At 38.9% G+C, this 18,161-nt stretch overlaps 1 protein-coding gene across 4 annotated transcripts in view; it reads right to left on the bottom strand.

The window, feature by feature from the left end:
* Positions 1–17,088, bottom strand: part of ANTXR2 (ANTXR cell adhesion molecule 2) — a 148,256-nt gene extending 131,168 nt beyond the window's left edge. For 3 of the 4 annotated variants that reach the window (XR_012377954.1, XM_025887610.2, XM_073891825.1), the window contains exons 1-5: positions 16,286–17,088; positions 15,569–15,640; positions 13,413–13,484; positions 641–722; positions 69–176 (exon numbers count right to left, since the gene is read on the bottom strand). Coding sequence is in view for 3 of the 4 variants with exons in the window: in XM_025887610.2 (XP_025743395.1) it covers positions 69–176; positions 641–722; positions 13,413–13,484; positions 15,569–15,640; positions 16,286–16,437 (486 nt within the window). In the remaining variant the exon portion in view is untranslated. The remainder of the gene's footprint in view (positions 1–68; positions 177–640; positions 723–13,412; positions 13,485–15,568; positions 15,641–16,285) is intronic. The other variant, XM_073891826.1, reaches the window with a different exon arrangement.
* Positions 17,089–18,161: the final 1,073 nt, after the last annotated feature.

The raw sequence follows: 18,161 nt of genomic DNA on the forward strand, positions 1-18,161 counted from the left end.
GCTATACATACAGAGACACACAGCAAAGTACACTGGGGTATAAAGAACAGTTTCAGCTCAATACTCACCTCTTTCTCTGCATATGATGGCACCAGACCGTCCAACTTACCATCTGTCAGAGCAATTATGATACTGGAGGTTTTTAAGCTTCCTGCTTTCTGAATTTGTTCATTTGCCTGAAAATATAGAATAATTATCCAACTAACAATTTAATCTTAACTTTTAACCAGCATGTTCCATCAGGCTGAATTTATGAGTCTGACAAAACCAAATTATTATAGACTGGCTTTTAAAACAGGGTATTTTGTGTTAACTATTTTATTTGAAATATGTATAGATTCACATTATAGAGTAGTGACTATTGGGTTTAAAGGATATAAATTTTAAGCTTTGATTGACTAGTACGGAAATAACCACTGGGAAAATAAAAAATTCCTTAAAAAGCAAAATGCTATCCAAATTTTTCTTATCACCACGGTAAATCAGTCTCATCCTCAGAACAACTAAAAGCATTTAAAAAAAAATTTTTTAAAGATAAACATGTAATGGGGTCTTTGAGTTTTACTAGAAAGTTATAGTTTATTGCATTACAGAATAAGAAAACATTCTCTCCCATACTTATAAATGTGAAAGAACTTACCAGCTTTAGTCCTTCATGGATGTATGTCTCTCCTACTGGACTAACATGTTTTAAATCCTCCAAGCCTTTACTGATTTTGCTTCTGAAAAATATTATAAAATTAAACAAAAGAAAAATGAGCAAAGATCAAAATAAGCACTTATCAAAAAACATGGCAGTATTACAATTAAGGTTTCTTCAGTAAGAGGAAAGAATATGGGCATCTTTGAGGACAGATAACTTCTCATACTTTTTGCCATTTTAATAAGTATTTAATAGCATTTGTATTTTAACTACAAAAAATAAAAGTACTGACAATGTGAAATAACTTGAGAAATCTAGGTATATTCTAGGCATTTTTGAGCTGAGAACAGATAACTTCTATCATATTTGTTTGATTAAATGCTAAGGAGTAAAACATTTTCCTTCATCCAAAACAAACAAGGATTGTGTAGGTCAGCTTAAGTGAAAAAGCATTTCTGAAGCGCTTACCCACTTCCCTGCAAGTTGGAAATTTCCTTTGTTATCTGCAGATTTCTGAGGCACATTACTTAACCCTTACTTACAGAAATTCACAGTTTCTACTTTAGTTTCCCAGAGTCCTATGTCTCAGAATCTAGTCACTCTTGTAGCATCTTATCACCCATCCAGACACCAGCTCATTCTCTTGAATACTGTAGGTACTTAGTACATATTTGATGAACAAATGAAAGAATAAATGGTTGGATGGGTGGATGGATGGATGGCAACAGGTTCTTGAAAGAGGCAACAGGAATGAAAAAGATGAAAAACTAGAATAATCTTTTATCATCGTGACTATTTAGTGTCCCAATGCAGTATGTCTAAATGAAGTATGAATACATTGTTAAAAGCTATTTTTTGTGTGTTAAGTAAGAGAAGACTCATTTTTCAGGGTTTTTTAATATAGGTTCCAAAGACCCCTTGAGAAATAAAGAAACCATAAGAATCATAAGAGATCAATACAACAATGTAGCAAAAACAATCCAAAATAAACTCAAAATTTCATTTTAAATTTTTTAATTTAAAGGATCAGAAGAGAGATCTTAATATATTGCTTTCAGAATTTTAGTTTTTAAAAAGAAGCAAGAAAAATACCTTTTTTTTTTTTTGTGAGAGAGAAAGCACATCCCAGCAAGGGGAGAGGCAAAGAGAGAGAGTGAGAGAGAGAGAGGATTTCAAGCTGGCTCCACACTCAGTGCATAAGGAGCCCGACATGGGGCTCGATCCAATGACCCTGTGATCATGACCCCAGCCAAAATCAAGAGTCAGACACTTGACCGACTGAGCCACCCAGGTGCCCCAAGAAAGAAGACCTTTCTACATAAAAAAAGTCTTGCAATGGTGAACTGAAGTATAATGGTTTAAATAAAACATAAAGAGCACCCACACTATTAAGAATGATAGGTGAAAGATTAATTATAAAAAGTATATTATCTGAATATCAAGGAACTTACTGGAATCATACATAAAAGGATATATATACACATATCATACACTATTAAAATAAAATTGTATACATATAATACATTTCATACACTATTAAAACGTATGTCAAAAATAGTGAAAAAAATTTTTATCATACTGCAATGTTGTATTTCAAATATTTGAAATAAATGAGTCACTCACCAGAACCACACTCATGTTTTAAAAGTAACTTACTGATTATATGCTGATATTGTAAGAAAATTATTATCAGACAAGTTTTCCATCTCAAGGAGTTTTCCAAAAATGTAAGTTTCAAAGTATGATCCTAATCTTCCTCCTTCCTGATTCAGTCATCTCTACCAATCCACATTGTCTCTTTTAATACTTGGTTTAAAATCAGCCTATTGTGAATCTATCTTTAACTTCATTACACTCTTTTTTTCTAAGGTACCCCAAATATATCCATGATCAACTTCTACTACAATGAATAATTTTGTCTCTCAAAAACTTTCTACTTTAAAATAATGTAATTAATTTCATTTAACTTAATTTAATGTTTTCACTTCTCAACTAGACTGGAAGTTCACAGTGGACTATCACCGGGTCTACCGCTTATAATGTATCCTCCTACTCTGCATGTATTACTTATTATAATGCCTTTTACAAAGTAAGGGTTCAATAAATTTTTCAATCTACCATAGGGAAAAGATTCATAATTTCACAGATGATGGAGCAAATTACCTACATTATAAGCTTGTTTTATCTAAATATTTATGTTTAGTATCTACAGACACAACTTGAAACTGATTCTGTTTGAATGCAGACAAAAACCAAATATTTGGTGCTTCCGAGAAATGAGTGGCAGCGTGTCCTCAAGCATTAATGTTTGCTGCCAAAAGGGAAATGAGAAAAAGACAACTGAAATTCAAGTTTACACAAACAGATTTTGCATGGTAAAAACTGCCTTCTCCATTCAGTTCAGATTCACCTCACCATTTAATTCCTTCTAAGAACCAGACAACACCAGCAGAGGACTCTAAGCTACAAGAACTTGCCCAATGTGGAATTTGGAAATTTTTGGAAGGTAGGACTCAGCTGGCTTATTTCATTGGAAGAAGAGGAGTACCCCTGGCTTTTCTATCCATAACCATACGTGACACCCTAATATCCTAAGTAGCACTGAATTCCATCATTACTTTTGCAGCTGCAACGTCATTGGAGCGAAGTGTTTCTTGCCAACAGTCAATAACATCAACCAACGCACATGAGCCCTGGTCTTATCTCCTTCCAATGGAACTACACAGTTTGTCAGCCTCCACCAACCAGTGTCATTTTAGGGGAAACTTAAGCCAAACAAGACAGGCAGATCTCAGGCCTTCGAAAGATGCCAAGCAACTAAAAATAAGTTCTAAATTTGTCTATTAGTAAACAGCTAATTGGGGGGATGCAAAATGTCATAGGTTAAAAAGAGAACTCATGCATCTAAATTATGACTCTAAGAAAGCTCTAAAAAAAATAGGTGGGGGATGATAAAAACAAAAGAAAAAAGGCACATGTTAGAAAGCTCAAATTCAACACATCTTAGATCAACCTCACCAAGTTTGGTTTTCACGTTAGGTCTCCGGCTACAGGAATAGTAATAATGAAACTACTTTGGTATTTGTTGTGAAGCTGCAGTCAAGGATGCTGCAACCATAACACATAATGTCCCCTCTAAGGTCTCGTGGCAGAAGGTTCTCGTCATCCCTGAGTAATCACTATACACTTCCTCCTTTCTGCTAAGTACAACTATGTCAACTGTTTCTTGCCCTAACTTTTGGGAAGCCCACCGTAAATTTCTTACTCATTCACAAAATTCTGCTAAGTTCCTATGGTTGTCATATTGCTACATCCTCTTTTCCAAGATTATAACTTTTCTTTTTATATGCTATTGTCTTTCTGCAATGTTATTATGTTCAGTGCAGCCCAATACTTTTTGGAAAGAGGCAGAATTGAAACAAATTAAATGGGATATTAAACCTCTGATTTTTTTGTTGAGAATCAGTGGGTTAAAATCTATAATCAACTCTTTCTTTTTTATTTCATAATTATATTGATTGGAGAGAAAGAGAGGGACAGACAGAGAGGCAAAAACACACTGACTCATTTCTTTTATCTCTAAAGTAACACTGTCCACTCTGTTAGTATCTTTCCAATTTCTCTGCTGAGTAGGGGAAGGAAGAGATAAGAGGGAAGGGAAAGGATATGATGGAAGGGAAGGAAACATAGCAATTACATTGCCACACACTGCACCACATCAATGGCTTTTCTCCATCCATAGAACACTCTGGATTTTGGAAGGTGTTCATGATGTCATAAATAAAATAAATATCTATTATAAATAGTGGCATAATCAAATGATTGGCAGAGAATTCTGACTTGCCCAACTAACACAGTTAAGGCACAATTTTTTATTTGAAGTACCTTCTACTTGTGACTAAGGATATTATGTTTACACAGTACATTTGTACAGTACTTGAGCTTTCCAATGGACATCTTAACTTTCCAGATTTCAAAATCTTTCCAGATTTCACTCAATCTACGTGCACCTGCTAACCGCCTACCACAAGTGAACACTGAGTCTGTATAGTGATAATGAGAAGGGCTCCCATGTAGTCCATACACATCTCTACAGATGCACCTTAGTGCTCCACCATGGCTGAATACTGGAATCACCGAAGGGCTTTTTTTTAAAAAAATCCCTTCTGGGCTCTAACTGAAGAGATTCTGATGTACTTGTGGTTTGGGGTAAGTTCAGGGTTATTTTTTAGAAATTCCCCAGACTATTCTAATGCGCAGCCAGAATTAAGAACTTCTGATCTAATGTCTTTTTTTTTTAAGATTTTATTTATTTATCTGAGAAAGAGCAAGAGAGAGAGAGCACGAGAAGGGGGAAGGTCAGAGGGAGAAGCAGACTCCGCACTGAGGGGGGAGCCTGCCAGGGGACTCTGTCCCAGGACTCCGGGATCATGACCTGAGCTGAAGGCAGACGCTTAACAAACCAAGCCACTCAGGCACCCACCTCTGATCTAATCTAATTTAGAAACCTTTCCATGTTATTGCAATGCTCTTTTCCTTAACTATTTTGCCAGTCAGTCCTCTACTGAAAGGGTTTGGGGGTGAGTAGGATAATCTTTTAAACTATAAAATACAGTTTCTCGGATGGTACAGCTTAGAGCCAGAGAGAACTTAGATGAATTCCAAGTCCTATCTTGTTTCTTCATCTGTAAAATAGGGACGAAAATATCTACCCCATGGAGCCATTGTGAGGATTCAATGGCACATAAGAAGTACTGAGTAAGTTATAGGTACTACAGTTGTTAATTTGATATTAGTAATTTCCCATGTTAGTAGGATTTTGTTCACCCAGGTTACTTTCTCCTTGATTCCAAGGAGAGCTCCTTCAGCAAACTGAGAGTTGAAACATTTTGATACAGACACCAGAAAGGAGAAGGGAAAAGAAAAAAGAAGGAAGGAAAGAAGGTGTTATATTGAACTTTGGTGGGAGAAGGTTCTGGAAAGAAGTCAAATGGGAAGCTATGTAATGAGGGCAGAAGACTTATGGATTGGAGTAAATCAGAAGTGAACTGAAGGTCTGGTTCTACAACTAATAAACTGCATACACCAGCAGTTTACTGTCCTGGAGCTCAGTTTCCATCTCCATAAAATGTAAATAATAATGCCTGCCCGGTTGGGTTTTCATTCATTCCTTTTATAGACATTTATTGGGTCCCCACTATGATATTTATAATATAATGTTATTTGGCAGCTTTGAGCATTCAGAAGGTAGCAGGTGCCTGGACAGAGAGGGTAGTAGGAGAGACAGGAGAAAGAAAGAGAGAAGTGCCCAAAACAAACTCTCCTCCTCATAGTTTCTCCTTTCCACTGCCATGTTGCTCTTCTTGAAAACCTATCATATCCTAACGCATATAAAATGTCTGGTACAAAGTGAGTGCTGCACCATTATTAGTTATGATTCTTTTATCCCATCATGAGTCAGGGACCGAGTGAGGTTATCCACCAACCAACCCTCAATTCTTTCTTTATGTCACTCTGCATCACTGAATGCAACATACAGGTCAAGCAATGGGACCTTGGCCTCAATTCCCAGCCCGAACGCCTCCTAGTTTTGCAACTCTGGGTAAGTTATATAGCCTCTCTGGCCCTCCATTCCTCCCATCTGAAAAATGGGGGTGATGACGGTACTTACGTAGTGGAGTTTAATCAAAATTAAAGGTACTATCACATGTAGAACACTTCGTATACTGCATAGCCCATAGTATTCAATTATCAATAACCAACTGTTAATATCTATTCACTGTACTCTATCCTTTTATCCATAGAAGAAAACTTAAGTACAAATTATCAGCTTTGTTAGTCACAGTTTATAAGCCTCATTTGGGAACTATCCCTTTAATCATCCCTCACAAAACACACAACTTTAAAACTTTAAATTAAATCACACAAACAACAAATCATATCCATAAGTGTGTACTATTGTTCTTGAATAAATAGTTGAATACCAACAACCTCAAAACATACTTCTTTTATAGCTCAAAATTTTAAGATATTTTTAAAAATTTGCAGTCATTGCTAGTTAAGAAAACTTCTATCCTCACATTGTACTAGAAAGTATTTCTACCTATTGTTAATTCTTAAGTCCTCGATAGTTGAAATTTAATAATACTATTTAAAATCACGGAGATAAAGGAAAATGTGCCAATCTATTCTAACATGACTCAAGAAGGACATGATGGTAATATTAAAAATATAAAAGTAAAAGAGAATGTATTAATGTTAATAAACAAATAGTTTTCATTTATGGAAAAGAATAAAAGGAATTAAAGGAAGAGGTTAATAAAAAATAATAAAAGTAAAGGACACTTCGCATTCAAAATTTACTGAGATGGATTATGGGTCACACTAGAGTCTAAAGACTAGAGCCCAAATTACCAATCTGTTATTTTGGTTATATACAAGGGTTATATTTTTTCTCTAAGCTGACATGTTTATATCAAAAGAGATTTATCTTAGAGTTTCATTATTACTTTTCATAAAATCTATAGTAGGTGATCTCCAATACGACCTCTGTCAATTCCTTCCCACTCTCTATATGCCCATTCTCCCATCAAGAGATGGCATTTATCTGCGCCCCCTGCCTTGAATCTGGCCTAGTCCTGCTATTGCTTGGCAATAGGATAAGGTAGAAGTGATGTTCTTGGACATCTGAGTCCAATCCTTTAAAAAATGGGGACTTTGTTCCCTTCATCTTGTAACACTTGCTCTTGGAAAGCTCTCTCTTGGAACCCAGTCATCATACCGTGAGAAGCTATGCCACATGAGGAGGTCACATGGAGGAGAACCAAGTTATTCCACTAAACAGCTCTAGCTGAGCTCCAGAATCAACAACCAGCCTCTATGACTACAGCATCAGATAACATCACATGGGGCAGAGAAACCTCCCAGCCAAGCCGTCAGTCCACAGAATTGTGAATGGTAATAAAATTGCTGTTGTTTAAGCCACTAAGTTTTGCGGTGTTTTGTCATGAATCAAAACTTGCTTATTGTTTATTTAACATGTCACTCTAAGGCCAACATGTGCCAATGTCTCTGTGGTCCAGAGCCCAGGCCAATGAATCCAAGGTAGCCGTCCTAGATTCATAAATAGCTGCTTACAAAATGCTCTGCACAATCTGGGTTCTGTGAAAAAATTCTCTCCCGCTTAGTCTGCGCTTACCAAAGTGTGGTACATGGCTCACACCTGAACTCTGTACTGGCTGCGTTTGGTCTATTTTTTTACCCGACTTCCTCATTCAGTGCCTTACTAAGTCATGAGAAATTGACCTCTGCGTTTTACCACTTGGGTGTGCCAGGTTTGTCTCCCAGGTATGAGTAACCATGTATTTCATTTTCTAGAATATAAAGCAGATGTGGGACTTCACTGAAATAACTATTAGCATATCCATGACTAGACTCTGAACTGCTGTCTTGCCCAGACCTCTCAGGATTAGCACGATGTGTGGCCCAAACGGACTTTTCACCAGGAGTAATCACTTCTCTAATATGATTAACAACAACAGCAAAAAAAACTACATTCACTTCCTCTCACCACATCACTGGTTTATAAGAGAACAGAACAGGTTTAGAGGAAGAACCCATCTTTGAATTATGACAAATTCTGACTAATTGTGAAAAGTGGAGAAGGGGGAACACAGCAAGTCTGAGGCAATGCAGTGGTTAAAGGCTCATGCTCAGGAGTCAGACCTTGGCGTGAAGCCTGGCTCGAACTACTTAGCTGTGTCACTTCGAGCAAATTCATTTGACCTCTCTAAACTACTCTTAGAATCCTGGCACCTGAGGATGAAAATGATTGCGGTAGTATACACTGATAACCTCCAAATCCCATTTCAACCTTAGACTCCTTCCCACATCAATTAAGCCTTCTCATGTGTCATAGGCATTTAATCATCCCAACATTGCGATATGGTAGGAATGATTAGCTCCTTCTAGTGGGCAAGAGAACTGGCCAGCAGGAAGTGAAATTACTTGCCCAAGGTCACACAACGAGTATATAGCTTCCATGTCTACCTGACTTGAGGTCCACTCCTGGTGTTTTCATTTTAACAAGGAACCTTCAGGATCCCCCGAGATAGCAATTGGGTATGTTATTCCTGAATGCTTTCTACTTCCAACTCCTAAATTCCATTCTGACTCCAAGAGAGCTATCTCTGGCTAAAGAAGGCAGTAACATTTTTTTTTTTTATTTGAGCATTTGTTGTTTTTTGTTGTTGTTTTTTTTTACAAATAATAGTGTTGAAATAAAATTGAATCGCTAAGGTGTATGGAAATTAAAAAATGAAGGTTCTCCCCACCCTGAATCTCACTGCTAAGAAAGTATTGTTGTCAGCAGTTTCTTGCATATCTTCCAGACTTTTTTCCATGCATTTATGATAACACACACACAAACACACACACACACACACACACACACACACCATAAAAATGGTTAAAGATTTTTTTGTTTTTATTTTAGAAAAAGAAAATCATACTTAACAGAGTGTTCTGCCACCTGCTTTTCTCAATTAATGTATCTTAGATATACTTTCATGTTAATATACATGGATTTTCCAATTCTTTTCATTACTACATAGCATCCCATTCTATATATTTTTTAAAAATTACATCAATTGAAACACATTTAGATTGAATACAGTTTTCACTATTATGGACAACACTGCAGTGTCCAACTTTACACATACCTATCTTTGCACACTGTTGCTAGGATTTCAGTGGAATACAATCCTAAAAAGAATGGCTGATAGGAACCTTCTACTTTTACAGATACTACCAAATTTCTGTGCAAAATTAATGAACCAATTTGTGTTACCAATTCTTATGAAGGACTGTTTTATCACAAGTAAATTTTTAATTCAGATTTTAAGGAATAAGAATAAATCTTTTCAAATAATAGAAATGTATATATTATCCAAACTTAATCAAATGACTTCTCTCTTTAATTTCCTATGAATTTGCCTAAGGAATATTTTTTCCTAAGTAATTGATTATTGTGCTCAGGTTAAACAATTATATGACTTTTCAATTTGGGAAAAAATACATTAAGAAGAGTGTTGGAAAAGTTTATAACTGATCCACCAGAGTAGGAAAGAAACTTAGCAAATCTACGTCATCATTTATCATTTCTCAAAGAGATGATATATGATAGTAGTTAATAACTCAGGTTCTAGAGTGACCAATTCAACCATTCACCCAGCGAGTATTTGTTGAGCATCTACTGTGTGCCAGGTTCTGTTCTGGTATCAAATATGTGGGTGAACAAGACAAAGAAGACTCCTCTGCTCTCATGCAATTTATTTTAGGGTGATAGAGATAAAAATAAATTACTTAACAGAATAATTTCAAAAAGTGATAACCAAATAGACTATCATGACCGATCTCTGCGGAGGAGGGCCAGGGTGCCTATAGACTTGATGGCCAGGCTAAGGGTCTCAGAGGAGAGGACACATGGGATGATGCCTAAAGAATAAGAATGAGCTAGCCAGGGGAAGTTCTGGGGCAGAGAAAGGGCAAAATTCCTAATGTGGGAAGAAGCCTGGCCTGGTCAGGGAATGGAAAGACCAGTGGGCTAAACTGTGGCACACAATGTTGTAGGAAAGGATTGGGTAAGGCAATCAGGTAGGGCTTTTAGGCCATTAGGAGACATGGGCTTTCTATTCCAGGCCATTAGAACTGTCATAAGCACCAGAGGGGCATACTCTATACTTTAAAAGACCATTCTGGCTAATATACCCTCACCACGTATTAACTGTATGTCCTTGGATAAGCTACATTACCTTCCTTAGCTTCCATTTCCTCATTTGTAACGTTAAGATAATAACAGTATGTATTACATGTATTAATATGAGGATGAAATGAGGTAATGAATGGAAAGCATTTTGCACACTGCCTAGCACATAATAACTGTTCACTAAATGTTTTTAACTAAATCACTTTTACATCATTAAGATCACACTGAATAGAAGTGAGCATAATTCACTATTCCCAATTACGTAGCATAATAACTAAAAATATCCTTTAAAATTACTCTTGATTCAAATTCTCTAATATTGAGGCCAGATTTGTCCATATTGAATCAACATGGCACTTTTATCTGATCCTATAATACAGCCCTGAGCTATTTAAGTGTATGCGCACACTCCTTACTCTCACACACACTAGATTATCCATCTTTGTGTTGCCCCCAGAGCCCATAACACTCAATACATCATCTATAAGGTAGGCAAGCAAGCAGGTAGGTAGATAAGCGGATGAATGAGCTAACAGAGGATAAAATAACACAAAGGATAAAAATCATGGGGGCAAGAGAAGAGAGTGTTTCAAACTGAAACACTTAAAAGAGTAAAGTGTTTATATTATGAGTATATAAAATGTATAACTGATCATATCTTGCCAAGTCCATGTACTTACAGAGTATTGGACACCATGTTGAAATTCTATAAGAAGACACTGCTCTATTGGAAGGACTTAACTGCCTTCCCATCTTCTTCAACTCTACTGAAAATATTTAGCAACACTCTGAGAAACAGGAAAGAAGTACTTCTCATAATAACCAAAGGAATGAAGAATTATGAACAACAGAACCAAAATTGTGAAAGCTGCTGTGTGTCTCATTTAGTCAGGTCTCTCTGTGATGTGACCTAGGACATCAGGAAAGTTTATAGGTAGAATTCCAACGTCTAGGCTTTGAAACAAAGATCCACCGTAGTTGTGGAAGCATTTTTTCAGTAATTTTGTATCTAAATATGTGAACTGTTTCTACACACTTGAGAGCAGGTAATGGATGAAAAGTGACCCTATACCCAAATACCCAGGACAGAGAAGTTTGAGAAGTTACTGATTTAATAAAATAAAATTAGTAAAAGAACAACTAGGAGCAGAAAATAATACCCTTTAATGGAGACTGTTCTGTGATATAAAAAGTACTTTTCTCTGCATTGTCTTATTTTGATCTTTACAACAACTCTCTAAGAAAGCACAGAAGAGTATCAATGATAAAGATTTAAAAGAGAAAGAAAGAAAACATGGCCAATTATGTCTGCAGTTTGCACACATAAAAGTTGACACACTGAGCAGATGATTTGCCCCACGTCTCTCAATCAGTAAGTGGCACAGCCGTAATTCTAACCTAGGCCTTCTCAGTATACTGTCTGCCACCCCACACTAATTCAGCATGCCACAAATAGTGCAAGTCGTTAAAACAGAATGCAGCTCTATGTAAAAAGAGACAGAGGAGTGAACTGTATATAAGTTGTAAGTAGCATTATTATCACTTCTCCTTGAATATTATAAATCCTTTCAAGCAGGACAATTATCCCTATTTGTAAGCATCATTCCTCACTAATCATTAAAATACTACATATTCCCTAGATCCAAATAATAATAAAAGTAGTAACAAGTAATAGCGATGACAGAGCTTTCATCTCTTGAACACGTACGCACCAGACTCTGTCCTGCATTCTCCACATTCACTGACTTCATTCTCACAACAACCCTTTGAGACAGATATTATCACCATCATCATTGTCATCATTACAGAAATGGACAAAACTGAGACATAAAGAGGCTAAGTATCTTGCCCATGACCATTTGGCTAGTAAATTGGTTCAGTGACTCTTAACTGCAACATGCTTATATCTATGCTACCTCTTCAAATAGAAGCTTCTTTATCCCAGTCCTCTCCACTTTTAGATTTAACCAATGATAAAGGAAGAATCTCTCATTTAGATTAACATTTTAAATCCTTTCCATGCATTTCTAAATAATACCAATTTTGTTGACCAATCACGACACTTCATCTTCAAAGTGCCTAACAGAGAACCTGGCACAGCATACGCAGGTGACAATTACTGAGAGTCTACTCTGTGTCTGGTGTCATGCTAAGTGCTTTTCCCTGCATAAGCACCCTGTAAATGTTAACGCCGTTCTTTCTTTCTTCTAACGAACAGACTCCATTAGGAGACCTACCTGGATCTTTGAAAATTAAGCTGGGCAATGAACAAAATTTCTTTTCATGGAAACAGAGCTATTGTATGTGGGTTAAAAAAGGGACTACTATTGCTCTCTTGATGACACAGAGAGGCACACAAGAAAGTATGGAAGGAAAGTATCAGTGAGAAGACGGAGGTCATAAGCTGGACTCCTCATCTACAGACGTAGTTCCTCTCCAGAAAAAAGTAAACTTAAAGCACAAATAAATTAGAAGTTTATCTATCTATCTATATATACACACACACACGTACTTTTCCAAATTAACTCTGCAAAGTATAAATAAGTTCTCTCCCTGAGTCCCTTTAAATATTATGTTTCCTTAACCAGAGTTTAAATAAAAAGTTGAAACAAACAAAATACATAAATAAATATTATATTTTCTCAACATTTTTAAAGAAAAAATAATTTATAAAAAAAAGCTATATTCAAGTATAACTTTGTGGAAATCCACATACTATGCAAAACAAAATACACCAGCCTCCCTTACTAAAATGACAACTAAGGCAGAGATCTGGGTTTCACTGTACATTCCAGAGCCAACAAGAATGATATCGATTTTCAGATTATCTGCTCTTTTATATTACTCATACCTCCTTTCTCCTCTATTAGTGAACAGAGCTGAACTATGTCTGTGCATTTGCTTGATTCCACTGGGAGGCCTGAATCACCACTTGGAAATATCAATCATTCCTTCAAGATTAGTCTCTACTAAAAGCCTACAGTGAAATGATAATGCACTAACCTGTCTCCAGTTAATGGCAAAATAATGGTTGCTTGAGAAGAAAACACAATGAAAGATAATCTCATTTGAGGGCTGCAAAATAAGAAAAGAGGCAGTTAAAACATTTTTAAAAGAAATACTGATACAATACAGATACACAGCTATGGAGTCTCAGTTAAAATCAGACTCTGATGGTCCAGGCTTCTTTTTAAATGGAACTCCCTAAATAGATACACTAACTCTGCTTAACATTACTGCATAAGCCATCTTGGATTTAGTCAGTGCTTCTCAGCACTCAGACAATCCTCCATGATCCATAAGGCCATTTAGGGAAGAGACTACCTAGAAAGATGAATTCTAGGCTAATGTAAAATCCTTTCGTAGAAAATACTTCTTCCTTTACCTATTTTCCCCGTTCTACCTCATCTCCTTAAAGGAGGCCGGACTCTTCTGAGCGATTGTCATTAGCAATATTTAGGGCTGGAGAGCAGTCAGTTTGATTTAATTACCACAATTATGATATGAGACAAAAGTGATCCAGAAGTAAGAGTATCATGGACAATGTGAAAGAGACTAACAAATCAGTTTTGATTAGACATTTCCAATTGTTCTAGTCTCAAACATCATACTTCCCACTGGCAACACCTGCCCCAGTCGGCTACATCTTTTAAGCATTAGGCATTTATCTCACATAATGGTTTTTGTCTCCAAGACACTCTACGCCACCACGACTAAGGTCTGAAACTGAAAACAGGAAACTAAGATCTATAAACTGAAGATCGGAATGATCTCAAAGGCTTATCCATATTTGAAGATATTCTCTCCAGTAGTCAGTCTTTATTCGCTTTCTACAATGTATTATGAGTTAGTAACTAAGCAACTAAATTTGAGCCAGAGAACTGTGTATCATAGAATTCCAACTTGCAAACCAGACCAAATCAATAAAAGCCCCACTTCTTCAAAATGTGTATTGAAATGATCTACTACTTGCGATCAAAATCTATGTGATGCTCTCTGCACACTCTCGGATTAAATCAGAAAATTTATAAACAACTGTCCCTACTGCGTTTAACATTTAAAGATAGAGGGCCTTATTCATTTTTCTTTCCTAGACAGTTTTACTTCAGATCTTGTCCAGAAATGAGAGTGTTATACTTGGCTTCTTAAGCAAGAGACTGATGATTGAACATGGACAAGCATACATTTTTATAGGGATAAGTTTACTGCTGCCAATAACTGAAAGCAAGGATTGCCTAGGCCTCTACAGATTGTTTGAAGTTACTTGCAACATGACTTTCAAAATGTTTTGATCATCCAAGCCTGTTTTACAGAAAACATTTGGGCTAACAAGACTGAAAGAAGCAATATTTAATGATACGGTTCCTTTTTGTGTCCTTTCCATTATCTTGATAAACTTGCATTTGCTCATTGTATTTTTTTCTTTAAAAAAAAAAAGAAGAAGAAAAAGAAGAAAAAAAAAAGGCTCAAAAGCCTGGTGTTCTGGGGTTATTTTTAAATAGAGATGCCACTAATTCCTAGTTACCTCTAAATAAGAGAGTAAGCTGGATTTCACAGCAGTTATGCTTTTTATAGGAGAAAAAACCAGTCTTTCCTAGTAAGGCTTATTGCATATATAGAACAGTTAAATTTTAAACCAGCCACACACCCACACATTGGGTAAACACAAGTCATCTCTTTAAACACACACAAGTGCCTTTTCTGGTAGTGGGTTATTAACACATGTTCATTTGAAGTTTATCAACACTTTTTTTTTTTTAATGGGACCTTTACAATGCTAAGACTTGTGTGGAAAGAAAATACATTATGGATACTATTAGCGTAAAATTTGTTTTATGTGATAAATTATGAGAAAGCGCAACTAAAATTCAAAACAGATGAAAATTCAGAAAGGAAAAGACATTTGTAATAGTATTTGAAGATGCTTCCCAAGGGCCTGAGCCAAGTTTCTGGGATCCAGATGAAATAAGCCCTGAACAACTGAAGAGCTGTCCTAATAACTACATGTGTGTGTAATAATGGTCTTGAGGCACTTAAAAATCAACATTTCATGAGAGGCTTTCCCTGCGAAAGGTTTCAAAAAAGGAACATCTTACACTTCAGTCTACTTCCCTCCACCTCAAACTCCCCTGCCTGGAAAAGTAAAGTGGGAGAAATACCTCACAAATCTCTCTGTAAGTTGCTGGACAAAATTATAAATTTCAATCCAATTATTTGCCACACTCCCAGACCTGTAAAATGAAATTGAACTGATGAGAAACAAACAAAACATTTACGTGGGGGGTAACCCGGCCTTTACTTCAAGCAAAGTAACAGTATTGGCAGCTGAAACAGGCGCTAAAAGAATCAGGGAAACCAACCCATCTTCGGGGACCACCTGCCCAATTGTTTGGAGTAGGATCCCGCCTCTTCAAAATAAACACAACCTTCCTTCACAGGAAATGCAAACCACCTTGAGTACGTTGACCCTAGGGTTTCCCTGGCTACAACGAAAGCGCTGTGATCAGGATCAGACCCGGCAAACTTTAGCCAGTTGAGGGGGTGAAGCCAGAGGGGGGCCGAGAAACAGGCCCGTCTGGGTTCCGGGGATGCAGACGGCTACCCCAAACAGACACTCTCCCATTTCCCAAGAGGCCCCAGGACTGGCAAACAGTGACCACCCCACCTCCCCAGAGAGCCCAGCAGCTCGGGGCTCCTCCGATCACCACCCAGCCAGCACAGATAAGAAAGCGCTTGCCCTTCGGATGATAGCACAAAGTACCCGTCGTCGGCTTTCTAGCACCCCTCCCTAGGGCGCACACGTATCTCCATGTCCCCAGCCACAGCTCATCCAATGCCACCCACCAGAAGACCCTGGACCTCCCTCCGGCACTCACTTGTCCAGGACGAAGTAGAGATCAAAGGCTCCTCCGCAGGAGCGCTGCTCCTGGGCACTCACCGGCCCCCCAGGACCGCTGAGCACCAGCAGCCACAGCCCGGGGACCAGCCAGCTCCCGGGACTGCGGGCCCGAGAGAGCCCCGCCACCATCCTGCGGCCAGGGGCCTGCGGCTGCCTCCTGCTCGCAGCCCCCTCGGCTCGACTCAGTGGGGACGCTAAAGTGGTCGGAGTTACCAGGGACGCACCCCGGGGTGGGGGACAGCGAGCTGCTGGGGCGCCGGCGCCCGGGGCAGCAGGACCCACTAACTGACAGAGGGAGGGAAAAGGAAGGGAGGGAGGTCCTAGGAGGACAAAGGGAGACACTGCAACCGCCGCAGCTGCCGCCGGAACTCTTGACGAATCCCAGTGGAAGAGCGATCCAGTCCTCCCCCTCCGGATTCCGGAGAGTTCCTGCAGACAATGAGGGCCCACGGCGACAGCGCTCAAGAGAAGTTCCCCCTCGGCTTCAGGCCGAACCTCTAGCACCGGCCGCGGAACCGGAGCGGCAGTCCCATTCCGCCCGGAGCGCTGAAGTCCCGCGGCTGCAGTGCGCGCCAGGGCAGGCGCCCCCGAGACGCGGGGACGCCGCACAAACTTGGAGTGGAGATCCCCGTCCGCCGGTTCCCTTATCCAGTGGCCCACAACTCGCCTCGGCGCTCCAAACTTTCTTCCTAGGTCTCGGCTCTGGCGCAGTGCAACCGGGCGGTCCCCTTTAGGGGTGGAGGCTGAGCGGGCCCTGGGGTTAGTGGCTCCAGAGAAGCCGCTTCAATCAAGGCCAAGAGCAAGATCTGGCTAGGTCTCTCTATGTGTCAGTGTGCGTCTGAGGGCGGGGCCTGATCTGAAGCCACACACGCACACTTGTGGGTTCGTGCTGAGTGGAACAAGAGTAACGCTTGCCAGATTTCTGAAGGGGAAAAGGAGTTTAGAACAACAAATGTCCTCTAAAACTAAACATACCCATGTAGCCTGCAGGCCTGGCCTATTTCAGCCGCTGTGTGGAAAGGCACTCTGTGGTTGAGACCCGGGACTAGCAATTCCCAGGGAGGCGGTGGCCTCCCCACTCCGCCCCACTCCCACTACCGCAAGCGCTCGCGCGGCTGTACTTGCCTCGGGACTAAGTACGACAACTTCCTCTTTGTTTATAAACCTACTTTGAAGCATCGTTTCACAGAGCCAAAACGGGGCGGGGGAGGGGGAGGGGGAGGGTGGAGTCCAGGCCCTTGGCAGACTCTTTAGGACTGGAAAGTTGTACCTCAAAATATTCCATCCAACTGTCATCTACCGAAAATTCCAGATAATTAAAAATTTCATCTAGCTATAAGCTAGGCCCTCCTTGCCAAACTTGTGCTGGAGTTGGAGTTTGAGTGCATTCACTTTCTCTGCTTACTCATTCTGCGTTCTGCCTCTCCTGCCCATCACCTCCACCTGTGACTTAGGCCTTCCCCCTGTTGAACTGGCTTTCAGAACTTGCAATCTCACTGACGGGAATATGACGTGTCCCCTCTTCCTTTATATTTTATCTAAGTCGATGCTTTATGAGAAAAAGTTCATATAGTGCTGAATCACATACTGATGCCTTTTACCATCTCTTCTGTTTGTTGTCGTGTGTATTTAACTTTTCATTTACATTATCTTCCGTGTACAACCAAATTTGTAAGCTCTTTGTGGGAATAGAAACCAGTCACTTTAACAAAGATTTACTGAGTACCAATTATCTATTAGGCACCGTTCAGAACAAGATGACAAGCCCCAGCTTTCATGAAGCTTGCAGCCTGGTTGAGGAGGAAAAACAGACCAAGATAATAAGTAAATATCCATATTAGCGGTGGTTTGCA

The sequence above is a fragment of the Callorhinus ursinus genome, unplaced genomic scaffold, assembly GCF_003265705.2.
Source record: "Callorhinus ursinus isolate GAN/ISIS: 27379988/994484 unplaced genomic scaffold, GSC_fseal_2.0 scaffold4, whole genome shotgun sequence".
Classification (NCBI taxonomy): domain Eukaryota; kingdom Metazoa; phylum Chordata; class Mammalia; order Carnivora; family Otariidae; genus Callorhinus; species Callorhinus ursinus.